We start from the raw sequence: 19193 nt of genomic DNA, 5'->3' as shown, positions 1-19193 counted from the left end.
TATTGTTCAAGTTTTTAGAAGGTAGCCGATTTATCAGATAGACAGATGCTAAAGCCGCTTCAGCCCAAAAACCTTTTGGAATGTTTTGAGAAACAAGTAATGTTCGAGTTGTCTCTATTATATGTCTATGCTTCCTTTCGGCTAATCCATTTTGTTAAGGGGTTTTGGGACAAGATCTTTGGTGAAGAATACCATGACTTTCAAGATAATTTTTGAATTCACTTGAAATGTATTCTCCACCAGAGTCCGTTCTAAAAATTTTTAGATTCTCATTAAATTGATTTTTAATCATCATATGATAGGTTTAAAAATTGAGAAAACTTCATATTTGTGTTTAAGAAAATAAATCCAACAATATCTCGTGTAGTCGTCAACAAAAATGATATAATATGCAAAGCCTCCTTTTGATAGGACGGGTGCCGGTCCCCATACATCCGAATGGATAATTTCAAAAGGTCTTGTTGTAAACATAGATCTTTCACAAAAGACAATTTTTTCATTTTCCCAAGAATACAGTCATTACAAGTTAAATCACTTTTACATAGACTTTTAACAAGAGGTAAATGAGATTTTTTTGCAATATTTGGATGTCCAAGTCTCTTGTGCCACACATTAATATCCTTTTGTTGGACAACATTACAAAACAGGTTCTTTGGAATTTGAAGGGAATCAACATAGTATAGATCGCCCTTCCTAGAGCCTTCCCCAATCAATCTCCCGGATCGACGATCCTGTATCCAACATTTGTTAGATGAGAACTTTATATCACACCCATGATCCGAGAGTTGAGAAGCAGAAAATAAATTTAAGTTTAATTTGAGTATAAATCTAATTTTTGGAATAAAGAACCTTGTTTTTCAAAATTTCCTGTTCCTTTTACTTCAAGAGATGTTCCATCCGCAGTTGAAACAAAAGATGGAGAGGGATTTTTTGAGTATTCGGAAAAAGAACTAAAACTTGGGGTCATGTGAAAAGAAGCACTCGAATCTAAAAGCCAAGAGGTCTTACTGGGAGGAGAAGAGGTTGACATGGCGGCTCCGGAAATAGCCCATTTTAAAAAAGGTTGAAGTGCATCCACGATTTGTTGCAATGAAAGAGCTCCATTTGAAGATGACGAGCACTCTTCCTTTTAAGGTTGGGATGTAGTAGCCATGACAAGTAACTTTTTCCACTTTGGGCAAATATGCTTGATATGCCCCGGTTCCTTACAAAAATGACATAAAAGCTTGCTATAATCCTTCTTCCCTCCTTGACCACTTGAGTTTTGATTCTTGAAGTGAGGAGGCTTGTAGGTCCTTAAGTTGCTCCCCGGTCTTGAGACGACATTAACTCCTTCATTTTCTTCATTATAGGAAGGTGTAGCTAGAACACTTGGGTTGTTCTTGCTTATACCCATACGAGTCTCTTCCCCACTTAGTTTAGTAATTACATCTTCAAGAGGGGGGGAAGTGAAGGCGGATAAAAGAGAAGATCGGATTTGTTCAAATTCAGGCCTAAGCCCATTCAAAAAATTAAAAAATCTATCTTCTTCCAATTGTTTATAACGAAGCTCTATAGCTTCTCCACTCCACTTGGGTTCGAGCATAGCATGCTCATCCCAAATAGAAGAGAGTTCGGCAAAATACTCCCTTATAGTCGTCTCTCCTTGACGAAGAGTTAAAGCTCTCTTTTGGAGGTAATATTTATGAGACAGGTCCCTAGAGGTGTACATCTTCTCAAGGTACTCCCACGCTTGAGAAGCCTTCTTAAACTTGATAATATTGGCGTTAATTCTTGTTTCTACGGATGAGAAAATCCATGAGAGGATTTTAAAATTCCTCATCTCCCATTCTTCATGCTTTTTGGTGTAGTCTTCAAGAGCCTTGACTCTTTCTTCGCCTTCAAGGATTTTTATTTCTCCTTTCTCCATCAAGGTTATCTTTCGCTCCGGTTCGGGAATCGAGCCTTGAACATAACCCCAAAGCCCTTTTCCTTTAATATGAGCCTCCATGTTTCCGGCCCAGACGTGATAGTTGGACCCATTGAGTTTGAAGCCGAGAGAAAAATGAGAGTCTTTTTCACCCATTAGAGAGGAGAGATGATGAAAAAGAATATGTACCACAAAGGATTTTTAGACCTTTCTTGATAGAAGAGTCTTCTAAAATATTGGATGAACAAGTGAATCCACTTCAATTACCAAAAAAATCGAGGGCACGCTTTTCGAGGAACCCGAAAAAGTGAGAATCCACACAATCCTTTTTTTTTCTCCATCCTTGCTCAGATACCATGTGAAGAATCCTTGCAAATAATCAAGTTTTCAAATAACTTGATACTTCGTGTTTATAAGCTTTACACCAAAGAAAGTGCAATAAATGCACAGTATTTATAAGCTTAAGGAGACAACTCCTTACTCTAATACATGCATACAATGGGCTCACATAGCCCTTATTTATAAGCAAACTTAAGAGACCGTTGGGCTATTCCCAACAGCTCTTATTAGAGACGTTGGGAATCAACCCAACGTCTATATTTTTAAAACTGTGTACACAGTCAATGGCTGACTTTTGTACATTGTACACAGTCAGCCACTGACTGTGTACAAAAACATTATATAAAAAAAACAAAAATAAGAAATGAAAAAAATTGCAAAAATAAAAAAATTAAAAGGAGGAATTACAATTATATTACAAAACATGAATATGCGTAAAATGTAGAAATGACTAAAATACCTCTACAGCCAATACAATAAAGAAATATATATTATATATACAAGTAGATGAATAGATATACATATTATTCATCTACTTGTATATACAAAAATATGTATTTTCTTTTATATATATAAAATATATATAGAAAATACATTGTCTTATAAATTACAATTTAACACGGCTGTCATGATTTCTCCCTGAAAATCGTGACCTAATGGCTGTATTAATATGCTTAAGTTTACATTGTGGGTCGGGTCAGGTCTGGTGTAATATCCGAACCCGGAGCAAAAGTAGAAATACAAGTAAAAATATAGAGGACTTATACATGAATGAACTCGGGTCTGGTACAAGATCCAAACCCGAAACACTGTTCACCTTTTTCACAGTGTACAACCTCATATAGCTGATGGATTGATTTATTACACCTCAGCTAAACAAATGTGGGACAATCTCCGTGATACATATTCTCATGAAACCAATGTGAGTCGTATTCTACAAGTTGAGCAGGAGATTTATCAGTTGCAGCAAGGAGATCAAACTTTGGCCCAATACTATGCCTCTGTTAAATATGCTTTTGAGAGGCTAAATGCATACAGACCCTTATGTTGCACCAAACAGAAGACCCATCAAGAGCAGACTATGGTTGCCCGGTTCCTTACAGGGTTATGATCTGATTTTTCAGTTGCCAAAGTTCAAATGCTAACTAGTTCTGATGTTCCTACTCTTGCAGAAGCCTATAATTGTCTGAGTAGGCTTGCCATCACTCTTCCTCAAAATCAATCTGAATCATAGACATCAGTTCTAGCAATCACCTCAAGCCGTGGAAGAGGTACTTTCTTGATTTTTCGAGGAAGAGGTCGCTGTCGCAGTACTGGAGGAAGAGGAAGGCTTCAATGTACATATTGTGGTAAACTTGGACATCTTGAAGATAGGTGCTGGGATAAGACTGGTTGACCTCCTATCCCATCACCTAAACCGAATGTGTCCAAGGCTCAAGTTGCTAAACTCGAGGCAGAGAACCCCACTACCTCCTCCAGTGATTCGGTTATTCTCAGTCGTGCAAAGTACGATGAATTGGTGTCTCACCGGCTTCCTAGTTCGAGTGCTCCTGTGCCGGTTGCTGATGTGGCATGCTCTACAGGTGATAGCCTGAGTTATCAAGGTAGTAGATGGATTATTGATTCGGGTGCCTCTAGACACTTGTGTGGAACTTCCCATAATTTTTCTAAGCTATATCCTATTGTTGAACCTCACAATGTTATACTTGCTTATGGGAGATCTTCTCCTGTTGTAGGCCAGGGAAACATTCCTATATCCCCCACACTTCAATTGACTAATGTCCATGCTCCTTCATTTCCTCAGAACTTACTATCTGTTAGTCGTATTGCTAAGGAGAATAACTGTAGAGTGATATTTGATCCTGTGTGTTGTATTTTTCAGGACTTGCTGACGGGGAAGAGGATTGGTGGAGGCCATGAGGAGGGTGATGTTTATTATCTTCATCAGCCAGTTGGATCCATGAATTCTGTGTCTGAGCCATCTTCCAGTACCTATCAGTGGCATCTCCGTCTAGGTCATGTTCCTTTGCCAAAGCTTCGTAGACTTATTCCTCAGATTTCTCCATCTCATTCATTTCAGTGTGACGCCTGTCAATTGGGCAAACATCACAAAAGCTCCTTTCCTTCTCGTCAGAGCCCATCGAGTCAAGCAATGTTTGAGATTTTGCATGTTGATATATGGGGACCTAGTAGAGTACCTAGTCGATCTCAGTGTCGTTATTACTTAGTTATTGTTGATGATTTTTCCAGATTTACATGGGTTTTCTTAATAAAAGAATGGTTGGAGGTTGCCTCCATTCTTATGTCTTTTGTCATTGAAATAAAGACTCAGTTTCATTATCTTGTCAAGATTATCCGCACTGATAATGTTCTCGAGTTCAAGTCCAATGAATTATTATAATTTTATTGAAATCGTGGCATCCGTCCTCAAACTACTTGTGCTTATACATCTCAGCAAAATGGTGTTGTAGAGAGAAAACATAGGCATATACTCGATGTTGCTCGCACTCTTATGTTGCAATCAAATATGCCACCCTCATACTAGGGGGATGCTATTCTCACTGCTTGTTATCTCATTAATCGTATGCCGTCTTCATCCTTGGAAGAACAAATCCCTTTTCAAATTCTCTATCCTAATGCTCCACTGTTCCCGATTTCTCCCAAAGTATTTGGATGTGTTTCCTTTGTTCATAAACTTGGACCTAACCGTGATAAATTATCTGCCTAAGCCATCAAGTGTGTCCTCCTTGGATATCCAAAAAATAAAAAAGGCTACCAGTGTTATGATCCCATCTCTCGTCGAGAGTATATTAGTGTGGATGTATCTTTCTTTGAATCTGTTCCTTTTTTTTCTACCACTGCATCCAGATTACATGTTGAACTGTTAAAATATGTTGTATATATATATATATTTATATATTTAGATTATGACATATACACATATATATTAACATATATATGTCTATATGTCTATCTATATATATAAATATATATATTTATATTGTAATACCCGATAGGGGTATTTATGTCATTTCACATGTACACGCATATCCTAGATATGCTTCCTTTTCTTTTTCCTTTCTTATTCTTTTTCCTTTTTCTGTTTTTTTATTTTCTTTTTATTGTTAAAGGGGGTCCCACATAGAGACGTTGGACCCCCCTCCAACGATCATAAATATGACCGTTGGAGGGGCTCCAACGTCCCTATGGGAGCCCCTCCTTGGGTCCCTTGCTGTGTATAAATAAGGGGCATGCCCCCATGTATCTCTCAAGCTTCTTGTGAAGCATTTAGTGAATGAAATATATTTTTTTCTTCTTTGTGTGCTTGACCACCTTTTGTGGTTTATTGTGTGCCCTCTAGTGGTCTCTTGTGTATGTGCGTGCTTCCGTGCTTGCTCTTGGAGTTCTTACCTCTCACGATTAGCACTTCATTACATGGTATCAGAGCCTTGGTTGAAAAAGCTTCATCGGATCCTCTTTTGACAAGCAATATCCTTCTCTTTCTTGCCTTCTTAGTCGTCTTCTACAAATGGCAAACAAGGATGCAAAAATCGATCTCTCATTCAAATTGGATGGGACCAATTATCGCATGTGGGCAGCCGCAATGGAGAACAATCTCAAAGGTAAGAAAATTTGGGGTTATGTATGTGGAACCGTTCCGGAACCACAATTGAAGTTGACTAAATTTGAAGGTGATGAGGAAAAAGCATTAAATGAAGAAGAAAAGGAGAAGGCTATCCTTGACTATTCTTCTAAAATAGAAGATTGGGAAAGTGAGCATGCTAAAATCTTAGCATGGTTCATGAACAATGTCGAATTGAAGATTTGTGCAAATCTTGCCAAATTCAAGAAGGCTAATGAAGCTTGGTCTTTTATGAAAGGCATGTACACTCAAAGGGACCTTGCTAGACATTTTTTTCTTCAAGAGAAGGTAAGGGCTACCAAGCAAGGTGATATGAGTATTAGGGACTACTATAGTGCCCTATTCTCTCTATGGGATGAACTTGTCCTTCTCGAACCTCAATGGGAAGGTAGTGCTATTGTCATGAGGCAAGAGCAAATGGAAAAAGAAAGGTTCTTTCAATTTATTCATGGGCTTCGCCCCGAATTTGAGCAACTTAGAGGATCCCTTCTTCATAGGGCCTCTACTCCTCTAAGTGATATTCTAGCCGATTTATGTCAAGAAGAAACTCGTTTGGCTTTAAAACGAGATGTTGATGAAGTTCATGCCGTGTCTAGACCCGGCAACAATGTAAGAACATATAAACCACCACATTTTTGGAAGAATAATGGTGGTGGAGGAAGGAAAATCGTTTGTCATAATTATAATGAACCGGGCCATATTTGTTCGGATTGCCCCAAGTTCAAGAAGAAGGTGGCTTCCGTTGGTGAAACTCCTCCAAACGCCAATGAAGATTCAAAGAAGGATGGAGACATAAAGGAGTCCATCGCTCATCTAACTGAAACTCTCCATCAATTCATAAAGATGAACTCTTCATCATCGTCTTCACCCTCCACGTCCGGCGCCGCCATCTCCTCTTTTCCAGGTATGACCTCTTGGATTCTTGACTCGGGTGCCTCATTTCATATGACCCCAAATGCATCACTTTTGTCAAAACCAAGTCTCAATAAATTTAAATCATACGTCTCCACTGCCGATGGAACATCCTTGGGTGTTGAAGGCATTGGAAATCTTGAGAAAATCTATGACCAAAATAAAGAATTTTTTGTTCCCAAAATCCGTATTATTCCAAAACTTAACCTAAATCTTTTTTCCGTATCTCAAATTACCGATTTTGAGTGTAATGTCTCCTTTTCACCTACTCATTGCTATGTGCAGGATCTCCGGTCCGGGAAGCGGATTGGGCAAGGCCATAGAAGAGGGGATCTTTACTATATGGATTTTTTGTCTTTGCCATCCAAATCATTTTGTAATCATGTCCAAACTAAAGATATTGAGACTTGGCATAAGAGGCTTGGACATCCTAGTATTTCCAAGTTAAATCTCTTTCCATTTTTGAAAAAATTTTGTAATACAAATACATTTACATGTAATGATTGCATTCTTGGAAAGATTCACTCTCTTCCATATTCACATAGTAATTTTGTGTCAAAAAGACCTTTTGAACTTGTGCATTCCGATGTATGAGGGCCGACACCCGTTATGTCCAAAGGAGGTTATTCTTACTATGTCTCTTTTATTGATGATTTTACTAGATATACTTGGGTTTACATTATTAAAAATAAATCCGATGTCTTCACTAATTTTAAAGAATTTCATGTTCTTATTCAAAACCAATTTCAAAACAATATAGCCATATTTAGATTAGACTCGGGAGGAGAGTACATGTCTAAAGATTTTCAAAATTACTTTAAAATAAATGGAATTGTGCACCAACGTTCTTGTCCTAAAACTCCGCAACAAAATGGTCTTGCGGAAAGGAAACATAGACATTTAATTGAAACCACAAGAACTCTTCTTGTGTCAAAAAAAGTTCCCAAAAACTTTTGGGCCGAAGCCCTTCTTACCGCAACATATCTTATAAATCGTATGCCTTCCTCCTCTTTAAAAAATATTTCACCTTTTGAAAAACTATTTCAAATTACTCCAGATTTTAATAGACTAAGAATCTTTGGATGCAAATGCTTTGTACTTAGTCAAGGACAAGATAAATTATCTTCTAAAGCTCTTGAATGTGTATTCATTGGCTATGGTGAGAATAAAAAAGGCTATAGATGCTATGATATTCGAAATAATAAATTGTATGTGTCAAGAAATGTGAACTTCATTGAAGAACAAAATGGTTTCGATATCCACACTTCTAGGGAAGACATTGATTATTCTTTTCTATTTGACTTAGCTCCTAGACTTGAATCCCCTGAGGCAATTATTTGTGATACTACTTGTGATGGCATCTTACACTATAATGATATCTCACAACAAGATAATGGTTCCCAAAATGAAAGTCTAAATGATATAAATGTATATACCCGGCGGTTAGGAAATGAACATCAACCTGCTATTGACAGATACTCTCAAGACTTCTCCTTAGAAGAATCTATTGACGACAATCCACCTAGGAGATCTTCTCGTACTAGTAGGCCACCACAAAAATTTGTGTCTTATGAATCCTTTTCTCCAAATTATAGGTCTTGCCTTATGTTAATACATTCATACCATGAACCTTCGTCATTTAAGGAAGCTAAAGATCATCCACATTGGATTGAAGCTATGAAAATTGAGTTAGAGGCTCTTAATAAAGCCCAAACCTGGAGCATTATTCCTCAACCACTAGGAAAAAAAGCAATTGGGTGTAGATGGGTATATAAAGTCAAAACCAAATGTGACGGATCCCTAGAAAGATACAAAGCTCGCTTGGTTGCAAAAGGCTACGCCCAAGAATATGGGATTGATTATGAAGAAACCTTTGCTCCTGTAGCTAGGATGACTAGTGTACGAACCCTAATTGCTCTAGCTTCCATTAAGCAATGGCCGATATATCAACTTGATGTTAAAAACGCGTTCCTAAATGGAAATCTGTGTGAAGAAGTTCTTATGGATCCTCCGCCGGGTCTTGAAATTGGGAAAGGAAATATTCTTAAGTTGAACAAAGCTATCTATGGTCTTAAACAAGCACCAAAAGCTTGGTATGATCTTTTTAGCAAAGTAGTGCTTGATAATGGCTTTTCTTCATGTTACACCGATACTGCTTTGTTTGTTAAATCCTCTAATGAATACATAACTATCTTATTGCTATATGTTGATGACATGATTATCACAGGTAATGATAAGAAAGGTATTGACCTTATTAAAAATATTCTTAAGAAAAATTTTGATATGTCTGACCTGGGTTTTCTAAGGTATTTCTTAGGTATTGAAGTTGCATACTCCCCCAAGGGGTATGTCCTATCTCTGATGAAGCTTGCCTCTGACATTATTGCTAGGTCTGGGCTGACAGATGACAAAAGGGTGGAGACTCCAGAAGTCATCAATGCCAAGATGAGAGCCAGTGATGGCACTCCTTTAGCAGATCCCACGCCTTACCGTCAACTGATTGGATCTCTAACATATTTATCTATCACCAGGCCCGACATTTCTCATGCAGTTCATAGTGCAAGCCAATTTCAGACTGCTCCCTCTACTATTCATATGGCAGCAGTAATGAGGATTATCAGATACTTGAAAAATTCCATAACTAAGGGAGTATTCTTATCTTCTTCTTCACCTCTTACTTTACTTGCGTATACTGACTCCGATTAGGGGGGTAACCCCGATGATCGTATTTCTACCACAGGTTATTGTGTGTTTCTTGGTGATTCACTTATCTCATGGAGGTGTAAGAAGCAGCATAAAGTCTCTCTCTCTCGTCTACCGAAGCAGAATATCGTGCGATGGCCACTACCACAACTGAGATTGTATGGTTAAGACGCTTGCTTAAAGATATGGGTGTCTCCTTCTCAACTCCTTCAAAGTTGTGTTGCGACAACAAGAGCTCTATCTATATTGCTAGCAATCACACCTTTCATGAACGAACAAAGCACATTGAGATGGACTGTCATTATGTTCGTGATGAGTTCTTACGGGGCACCATTCAACTCCCATATGTTCCTACTGAATATCAGCTGGCGGATTTCTTCACCAAAGCCTTGCCATCGCCTCGCTTCTTATTTCTCCTTAGCAAACTCTCGGTGATTTCCCCGTGTATTTGAGGGGGGGTGTTAAAATATGTTGTATATATATATTTATATATTTAGATTATGACATATACACATATATATTAACATATATATGTCTATATGTCTATCTATATATATAAATATATATATTTATATTGTAATACCCGATAGGGGTATTTATGTCATTTCACATGTACACGCATATCCTAGATATGCTTCCTTTTCTTTTTCCTTTCTTATTCTTTTTCCTTTTTCTGTTTTTTTTATTTTCTTTTTATTGTTAAAGGGGGTCCCACATAGAGACGTTGGACCCCCCTCCAACGGTCATAAATATGACCGTTGGAGGGGCTCCAACGTCCCTATGGGAGCCCCTCCTTGGGTCCCTTGCTGTGTATAAATAAGGGGCATGCCCCCATGTATCTCTCAAGCTTCTTGTGAAGCATTTAGTGAATGAAATATATTTTTTTCTTCTTTGTGTGCTTGACCACCTTTTGTGGTTTATTGTGTGCCCTCTAGTGGCCTCTTGTGTATGTGCGTGCTTCCGTGCTTGCTCTTGGAGTTCTTACCTCTCACGATTAGCACTTCATTACATGAACATGGTGATACCATGCCTCTTCCTATTCCTCCTTTTCCCTTAGAGTTGGTTTCTCAGACTATCTCTCAGCATTCCCCAACTTCTCGGTATCATGATCCTCCTCTGGTGTACACTCGCAGATCACCGCCTGAATCAACACCTACATCATCGCCTTCTTCAGAAGTAAGTTCTCCTGAAAATATTGAGATGTGTAATGTTGATGATGATAGACCTATCGCTTTCAGAAAAGGTAAAAGACAATGCACATTACATCCTATTTCCAAGTTTGTTACTGAGACACGACTTGGGGTTCACATGAAGAATTTTATCTCTGCTTTATCTGCTACTTCTGTCTCACTTAATCATCATCAAGCGTTATTAGATCCTAAGTGGAAGCAAGCAATGCAGGTTGAGATGGATGCCTTGCTCACATGCGACACATGGGAGTTGGTTGTTCCTCCCACTGATGCAGATATTGTTTGATGTAAGTGAGTCTACACCATTAAGTATAACTCGGATGGCTCAATCGAAAGATACAAGGCCGGTTGGTCGCAAAAGGATATGCTCAAACATATGGAGTTGACTTCTTTGAGACTTTTTCTCCAGTAGCCCATCTTGGAACTATTCGGTTGGTCATATATGTAGTTGTTCATTATGGGTGGAGTTTATGTCAGTTAGATGTGAAAAACGCCTTCTTATATGGGGATCTGTCTGAGACTGTGTACATGCAGCAACCTCTCGGGTTTGAGATTCAGGGGGAGTGTAGCAAGGTGTGCAAACTAAAGAAGGCCATATATGGTCTTAAACAAAGTCCCCGTGTGTGGTTTTAGAAGTTATTTGAAATTATGTCTGCATTTGACTTCAACAGGTCATCTTCAGATCACTCCTTGTTTATCAAGAAAACCTCCTCTGGTATTGTGGTTATGGTTGTATATGTAGACGATATTATTCTTACAGGGAGTAATGCAAAGGACATCTCAGACACAAAGATTCATCTTCAGAAGCACTTTGTCACAAAAGATCTTGGCTCTCTTAGATATTTCTTGGGCATAGAGGTGGCTAGAAACAGTGATGGGTTAGTTCTATCACAGAGAAAGTATGTATTTGACCTACTGCAGGAAACAAGGATGTTAGGCGCCAAACCAGCCAATATACCAATGGATCTTAAACTGCATATGTATGATGAAAAAGCAGAACCTATTGATAGTAGAAGTTTTAGATCCTTGGTTGGTAAACTTTTATATGTCACTGTAACAAGGCCAAATATCTTCTTAGCTATGAGCAAGATAAACCAATTCATGGACAAACCTACTCAAGTGCATTGGTAGACAACTACGATGATTCTCAGGTATTTGAAATCCTCTCATGGAAAGGGATTGTTATATAAACAAAGCTCCAACCTTGATATAATTGCGTACTCAGATGCATACTATGCAGGGGCTATCGATGATAGAAAGTCCACCACAGGGTTCTGCGTGCTTGTCGGAGGAAACTTAATTACTTAGAGAAGTAAAAAACAAACTGTGGTAGCTCGTTCCAGTGCTGAATCAGAATATAGAGCTATGACTCAAACAACTGCTGAAATAATGTGGGTTCGGTCCATTCTGAAAGATCTACAAGTGATGATTCCATCCCCAATGTTGATGATGTGTGATAATCGAGCATCCACCTATATAGCTAACAATCCAGTTTTTCATGAGAGAACAAAATACATTGAAGTTGATTGTCACTATATACGTGATTTAGTGCAGCCGGGGCATATTTCTACTAGTCATGTGACTTCCGAAGACCAAGTTGCAGACGTCTTCACCAAGCCTCTCGCAAGTGCAGGTTTCTCAAGATGTTGTAGCAAGCTGAGCATGATAGATATATATGCTCCAGCTTGAGGGGGAGTGTTAAAGTGTTAAATATTAATATTCATAATTCTTGGGGTGGTCATACGTAATTTTGTATAAATACGTATGCCTACTTGTAATCTCGTTCCACCTAATCACCTGTTGAAATAGGTGATTAGGGTTAATGAACAATTGAGCTCTCTCTCTCTCTCTCGTCCATCTCTCTTTCTCTCGTCTCTCTAAAATACAATCTAGGGTTGACTGAAATCAACAATATATATAACCGAGTCCTCATGTCCAAAATTTTTAAAATTATGCCGCACCCGTACTCGTACACAAAAACATACATGCACTCCACGATTTTGCCTTAAAATTTTCAGATTTCACGTGCCCTAAATCTAGGCCAGATTTGCACATACTTCAAACATGGAAAATCTGTCCCGATTTAGGTTCCCACGATGTCAAGCATAAAATTATAATTTTTCCCAAAAATAAACTTAAAAAAAAAGAGAAATCAAATCCTTATTGAAATAAATATCTAGATTTACTCCTTTCCCATGTATTTTTACCAAAACATTGGATGGAATACAAATCCATGCTCTTTTTCTCATTCGAAATAAGAGAGAAACCCGTACCTTTACCATAGATTGAAAAAGAAACGTTGATTTGATGGTGGAAACGACAAATGATTGAAGAAGGTAGCCTTCTTCTTCTTTCTCTTCCTCTCTTTTTTTCCTTCTCTTTCTTTTGTTTTTTTTTGAACTATTTTTAGGTTCTAGGGGGGGACGCCCCCCCCCCTTGTCCAGCCCATCTAGAAGGGCTGGAGAGAGAGAACTCTCCCTTCTATGGGCTCCTTTTTCTCTTGGTTTTTTCAAAATTTTTGGACTCTTAAGTTGACTTTTCAAAATTTTATTTCAAATGGACTCTAAGTCTCTCAAACCTTCTTAGATCCTTCTAGGTGTGTTTAGGAGTCTTAAACAAATATCAAAATAAATTTTTGGAATTAAATTAATTAAATAATTAATTATTTAATGTTAAATAATAAATAAATTTTCAGAAACTTCCAAAAATTACCAAATTAACTTGGGAGGCTTCTTAACATTAATTAACTCAAATTTAAAGGTTTCTAATGAATTTAAAGTTGGAAAAATCGTTGGGTATGGATTTGGATTTGGATCCAAGATCCAAATCCATCTCAAAAATCCAAATGGGTCTTGGGCTGGATCAAATCCAGATTAATATGGATTTTGGATAGAGTACAAATCTATATTAATTTTGATCAAATCCATCAGATCCGATCTGATCCAAGTCCGGATACGAACTGTCAATCTACTCAATTTTTGAAAAAAATGCGATTTTTGGGCCAACCGTAGCCCGAATCAAGAAAAATAAAATATTGTTATGTTCAGAATTTTGAGACTCATCCAACGATATATAACTCAAATTTTGCCTGAAAATAACCCAAATTTTGCTTGAATTTCGCTTAAATTTAAATATCAAAAAATAAAACTTTTTCTCACATTTTGATTGGCTCATTTAGGTCTTGAGAATGGGACCTGGGCCAAGCTTAGATTCTAAAGCATCGGCCAAAAATCGAGAATCAAACGATTTTTTTTTCTATACTTCACCAAATTTTCGAAATCTCAAATTTAACTAAGTGTGAAAATACACGATATTACAAGAAAAGTGACCGAGCAGTATTGATTAAACTTATAAGCAAGGAAGAAGTCCCCCTCGACAAATAATAGATAGCCTTGAGTTAGCCGAAGGCATACAATGAAGGTTTCCTGCTCTTCAATGGTGTTGACCTCCTTAGTCTGAACCGTTGGTATAAGGTCCGTTGGCAGGGGGTGGTGTGCTTCGTGTTGATGCGGTTTGCTTCAAAGACGAATGACCTTGTTTCAAGTGGTTTGGCCTCACGAGGGACAACCGACTCTTTATCTCCACTATCTACGAAGGTGTATGTGGGCAAGAGAGGCTTCTCATCTCCACTGTCTACAAATGTGTAACACATTTTCATACTTTATGATATTCACTGAAATATTATGCTCTACCAAGCCCAAGAGCCATGACTTCACTTTAGCATTGTCCCTCTCCCATTTTGCAATGCTTGCCTCATTGTTGGCATCATCTTTTTTGGGCTTGGATTTGATGTCATCTAAGAACCCAATATATCCATACCCCTTAATAATAGTTTGCATAAACTCCGCCCAATAGTCAAAGTTTGTCTCGTCAAATTAACAAAGATAATCTGAATATTTTCCTTCTCCGTATTCACTCAACCCCCAATCTACAAAATAACATGCTGCACAAAGAAAACACCCACTGCAACATGAAACAAATATACTGTATACGGCTGGAGAGCAATGAATATAGTCATGCCGAATCAAGACTATGCCAAGAATTAGTCACAAGTATAAAGAACACAACTATTGGTACCAAATACAAGAGAGAAAACCCAACAAGATACCACTCAAAACTCAAACAACTCAGCCAACACTATTATACCATATGACTGCCATAGCACATCAATCTGCTCAATGTAATACCAACACTCAACAATATCTAAAATAGCACAAAAACAAGTTACCGCCTGCTAGACTATTATAGAAACTTCATCATATCCATCATAATCACCAAGATAAGCCAAAAGCACACATCCACAATGCTTCTGAGGGAAAAACAACCAGAATACTAACAATCTACCTTACCAACAACTACCAATTTGAGCAGAAACAATAGAAAACTCAAATCTGGTCCAACCACAACTATTTTTTGCAAAATCTTAGAAAAATCACAGAAATTCTGATGTCCAACAAAAACTCACGAGATTGGATTCACAGGGCTTGTAAAATCAAGCTCTACCACAACCCAGAGTCAAAACTCGCAAACCCAAACCTGCCTCAATCATTTTCAGCATCATGCTGACATCAGCACTGGTTTGAGACACAGGACCAGAATGAAGCAGCACCTCCTCTTCTGCAGTCTGAAGCTCCTCCTCCTTATCTTCACAATCCTTGCTCTGATACCATCTTTGATCTAAAGGGATTAGGTTAGCAATAGGGAAAAGAAGAAGAAGCAAGAGAAAATAGGAAAGGAGATGAAAACTCGATGCTTCATTCTATTACCAAAATGAGAAAGAAATACAACTTAAAGGGACGTCCCCTCTTGGCTGCACAACTACCCTCCCTAAATATTGATATGTACAAACATGAGAAAGGGTAGCAGTAGCACAAACACTAAAATTACATATGGTACAACCTCATATTACTTACACTTCTCAACCATTTTCTCTTTGACCTGAATGTGAGTCATTTATTTTATTTTTTTGATGATGAGGAAGTCATTTATTTTATGTTGAAAAGAAATAACATCATTATCCCTTTGTGTAATTTCAACAGGGAACTGTTGTTCTCATTTTCCAACCAGCTGAAGAAGGAGGTGCTGGAGCAAAGAAAATGATGGATGATGGAGCTTTAGAGAATGTTGAAGCTATTTTTGGAGTGCATGTCTCTCCTTCCTTTCCAATTGAAACAGTTGCATCTAGGTCTGGTCCAATTATGGCAGGAAGTGGCTTTTTTGAAGCAGTCATAAGTGGAAAAGGTGGTCATGCAGCAATTCCTCAGCATTCGATAGACCCAATATTAGCTGCATCCAATGTGATTGTCAGTTTGCAACATCTTGTTTCACGGGAAGCTGATCCCTTGGACTCCCAGGTATTCATTCTTCTATCAGTTCAGCTTCACTGGAAATATGACATTTTTTGGATACAAAACCTGTAATAAGACATGAGATGTATAAATCTATGCAATTCATACTTATGGTTGTTTCATAAAGTCTGTTCAACATTTTGTCCACAGTACAACTGTTGGAATGAATATATTTGCTAAACTTTCCTAGGTAATTTGATGAGAATTATTGCTAAACCCATGCTATAGTTGTTGGGAGTGGAAGTGGGTGCAGGGTTGTTAGTGGGAACAGGGGAGTGCAAGGCCAGGAAAGCAGATTTGCTTGTTGAGAATGATACACACACATGCAGGTGCACAAACCAATGGACATGTAAAAAAAACAATATTATGCTTCAAGCTATCTATTAATCCGTTGCATATGCATGCCCATGCATCTATGCTTGTTCTTGAATATGTATCCATAAGCACTATTTTCTAATGCTTATGTTAAAATTATATGCACTTATGGGGTGCATATAGTTCACATTTATAGATACCTATACAGGGTTGTATAATTTACACAATTGATGCTTTAGGAAAAATTCAATCTTAAGATTGTTAGGATTATTCTTTCTATAATTAATTATAAAACTGTGTTCAATAGCATGCAACTGTTACTTTTATCGGCTGTCTTCTGCTTTTTCAAGCGATTAGATTCAGCCCCAAAAATATGCAATAGCATGAAACTGACTTTTTTCTGTGGGGGTCTCCTGTCCAACCAACATCTGAGTATCCTACTGTTCACCACCCTTGAGCCTACAAGATTTTGGACAAAGTCTTTACAAACTGTGTACATGACATTTTGCATATTGCATTTGGTCAAAGTTGTGGTATAAATATAATATGGTCAAATAGCAAGTGAAAAAACCTAGCTTTCTCCTTACAACCATAGTTGGCGAACCCGTTACTCGGACTTGGATTGCCCGACCCTTGACTCGCGGGTCAGCGGGTCGACTCGGTAACTCGGACGGGTTAGGACCTAAATTTTTTGTTTTCTTTTTAATAATACCTTAAAGTCTTACACAACACTAAAATGAAGATTAATGAGAAAATTCTGTTAAAATGTAATCCTTAATCTCGTTATATGTACGTGTATATATATACATATACAGAGAGAGAGAGAGAGAGAGAGAGAGAGAGAGAGAGAGAGAGAGAGAGAGAGAGAGCGAGAGAGAGAGAGAGAGATGTATACATATATACATAGTATATATGTATATGTGTATACATATCTCTCTCTCTCTCTCTCTATATATATATATATATATTTCTTATAATAACCTGAAAAAGATATTTCTGTAATTTCTTATTTTACGCATATTCCATTTGGAATATGATTGTATTTTTTTATTTTTTTATTTTTCTTTTCGTAGTTTGTGCCACCTAAGGAAGGCTCCCCAAAGAGTCGTTGGGGAGCCCCCAACGATCACAAATGTTACCGTTGGGGGCTCCCAAAGACTTCTTTGGGAGCCCCCTAGGTGGCTCCTTTTGTGGTGTATAAATAGGAGACTTCCCCTTGTATTTCCTCAAGCTTGTGAGCTCAACCTCTTGTCATATTTTTCAATATATTTTCCTTTTCATGCCTTTGTGCATGATTATATATTCTTACGCCTTTGTGTGTACTTGTTCAAGTGTTATTTGAGTGTCTTTGTGCACATCTCTTGTGAGGTATTTGTGCTTGTATGCATATTGTCTCTTCGTAGACATTTTTACATGGTATCAAAGCTTGGTTAAATATTGAAGATCGTGTGTTTCTTAGTTTTTTGGGTGCCTCGAAAACGTGCCTTTGGCTTCTTGGAGATTGCAGTGGGGGCTTCTCTTCCTTCATTATTTTAGAAGGGCATTACGACAAGACTTAAAAATCTTATTGCGGTACATATTTCTTCTTCCATCTTTCCTCTCTAATGAGTGAAAAAGAGTCATTTCTCTTTTGGATTTAAACTCAATGGCTCCAACTATCATGTTTGAGTCGGAAACATGGAGGCTCACATAAACGGGAAAGGTCTTTGGGGTTATGTGCAAGGCACAATTCCGGAACCAAAACAAAAAATCACCTTGATGGAGAAAGGTGAAATTAAGATCCTTGAAGGGGAGGAAAGAACCAAAGCCCTTGAGGAATATTCGAAAAAGCATAATGAATGAGAAATGAAGAATTTCAAAATATTTTCTTGGATTTTTTCTTCTGTTGAGACCAAAATCAACGCGAATATTATCAAATTTAAAAAGGTTTCTCAAGCATGGGAGTATCTTGTGAAAATGTATACTTTTAGGGACTTGTCCCATAAATATTATCTTCAAAAGAAGGCCCTAACTCTTCTTCAAAGCGAAATGACCATTAGGAAATATTTCGCTGAACTTTCTTCTATTTGGGATGAGCTTGCTATGCTCGAACCAAAATGGAGTGGAGAGGTGATTGAACTTCATCACAAACAATTAGAAGAAGATCGATTCTTCAATTTTTTGAATGGGCTAAGACCCAAATTTGAGCAAATAAGGTCTTCTCTTTTGTCTTCTTTCACTTCCACTTCTCTTGAGGATGTTCTCACCAAATTAAGCGGGGAAGAAACCCGTATAGGTATAAGTAAGCAAAGGTCTAATTTTCTTGCGGTTTCATCCAATTCCGAAGACAACGATGGGGTCAATGCGGTGTCTAGACCCGAAATCAATTTAAGAACCTATCGTCCCCCACATTTTAAAAATCAAAATCAAGGAGGAAATGGTGGAAAAGGTGGGAAAAAGGATTATAGCAAAATTATTTGCCATTTTTGTAAAGAATCGGGGCATATCAAACCCGTTTGTCCCAAGTGGAAGTTGTTAGCCATGGCCACCACTTCTTAGCCGCAAAAAGAGGAGACCTCTTTAAGTGGATCTCTTTCACTAAACCAAATTGTGGAGGCCCTTTAACCTCTCCTCAAGGGAGCCATCTCGGGAGCCGCCGTATCTTCTTTCTCTCCTCCAGGTAGAACTTCTTGGCTTTTGGATTCAGGTGCGTCTTTTCATATGTCCCCAAACATGTATTCTCTTTCCGAATATTCAAAAAATACTTCTCCATCTTTTGTTTCTACTGCGGATGGGACTTCTCTTGAAATTAAAGGTGTTGGGAATTTTGAAACTAAAAACTTTTTCATCCTCCA

At 37.9% G+C, this 19193-nt stretch overlaps 1 protein-coding gene across 1 annotated transcript in view; it reads left to right on the top strand.

The window, feature by feature from the left end:
* IAR3 (peptidase M20/M25/M40 family protein) overlaps window positions 1-19193 on the top strand; it is a 117812-nt gene that overhangs the window by 26082 nt on the left and 72537 nt on the right. The window contains exon 3 of the mRNA XM_090016287.1: window positions 15736-16050. Within this exon, the coding sequence (XP_089872413.1) occupies window positions 15736-16050 (315 nt within the window). The remainder of the gene's footprint in view (window positions 1-15735; window positions 16051-19193) is intronic.

The sequence above is a fragment of the Nuphar pumila genome, chromosome 8, assembly GCF_984573655.1.
Source record: "Nuphar pumila chromosome 8, dmNupPumi1.hap1.1, whole genome shotgun sequence".
NCBI classification, from domain to species: Eukaryota; Viridiplantae; Streptophyta; class Magnoliopsida; order Nymphaeales; family Nymphaeaceae; genus Nuphar; species Nuphar pumila.
Note: the sequence above shows the minus strand (reverse complement) of the source record. Positions and strands in the feature narration are given on the sequence as shown.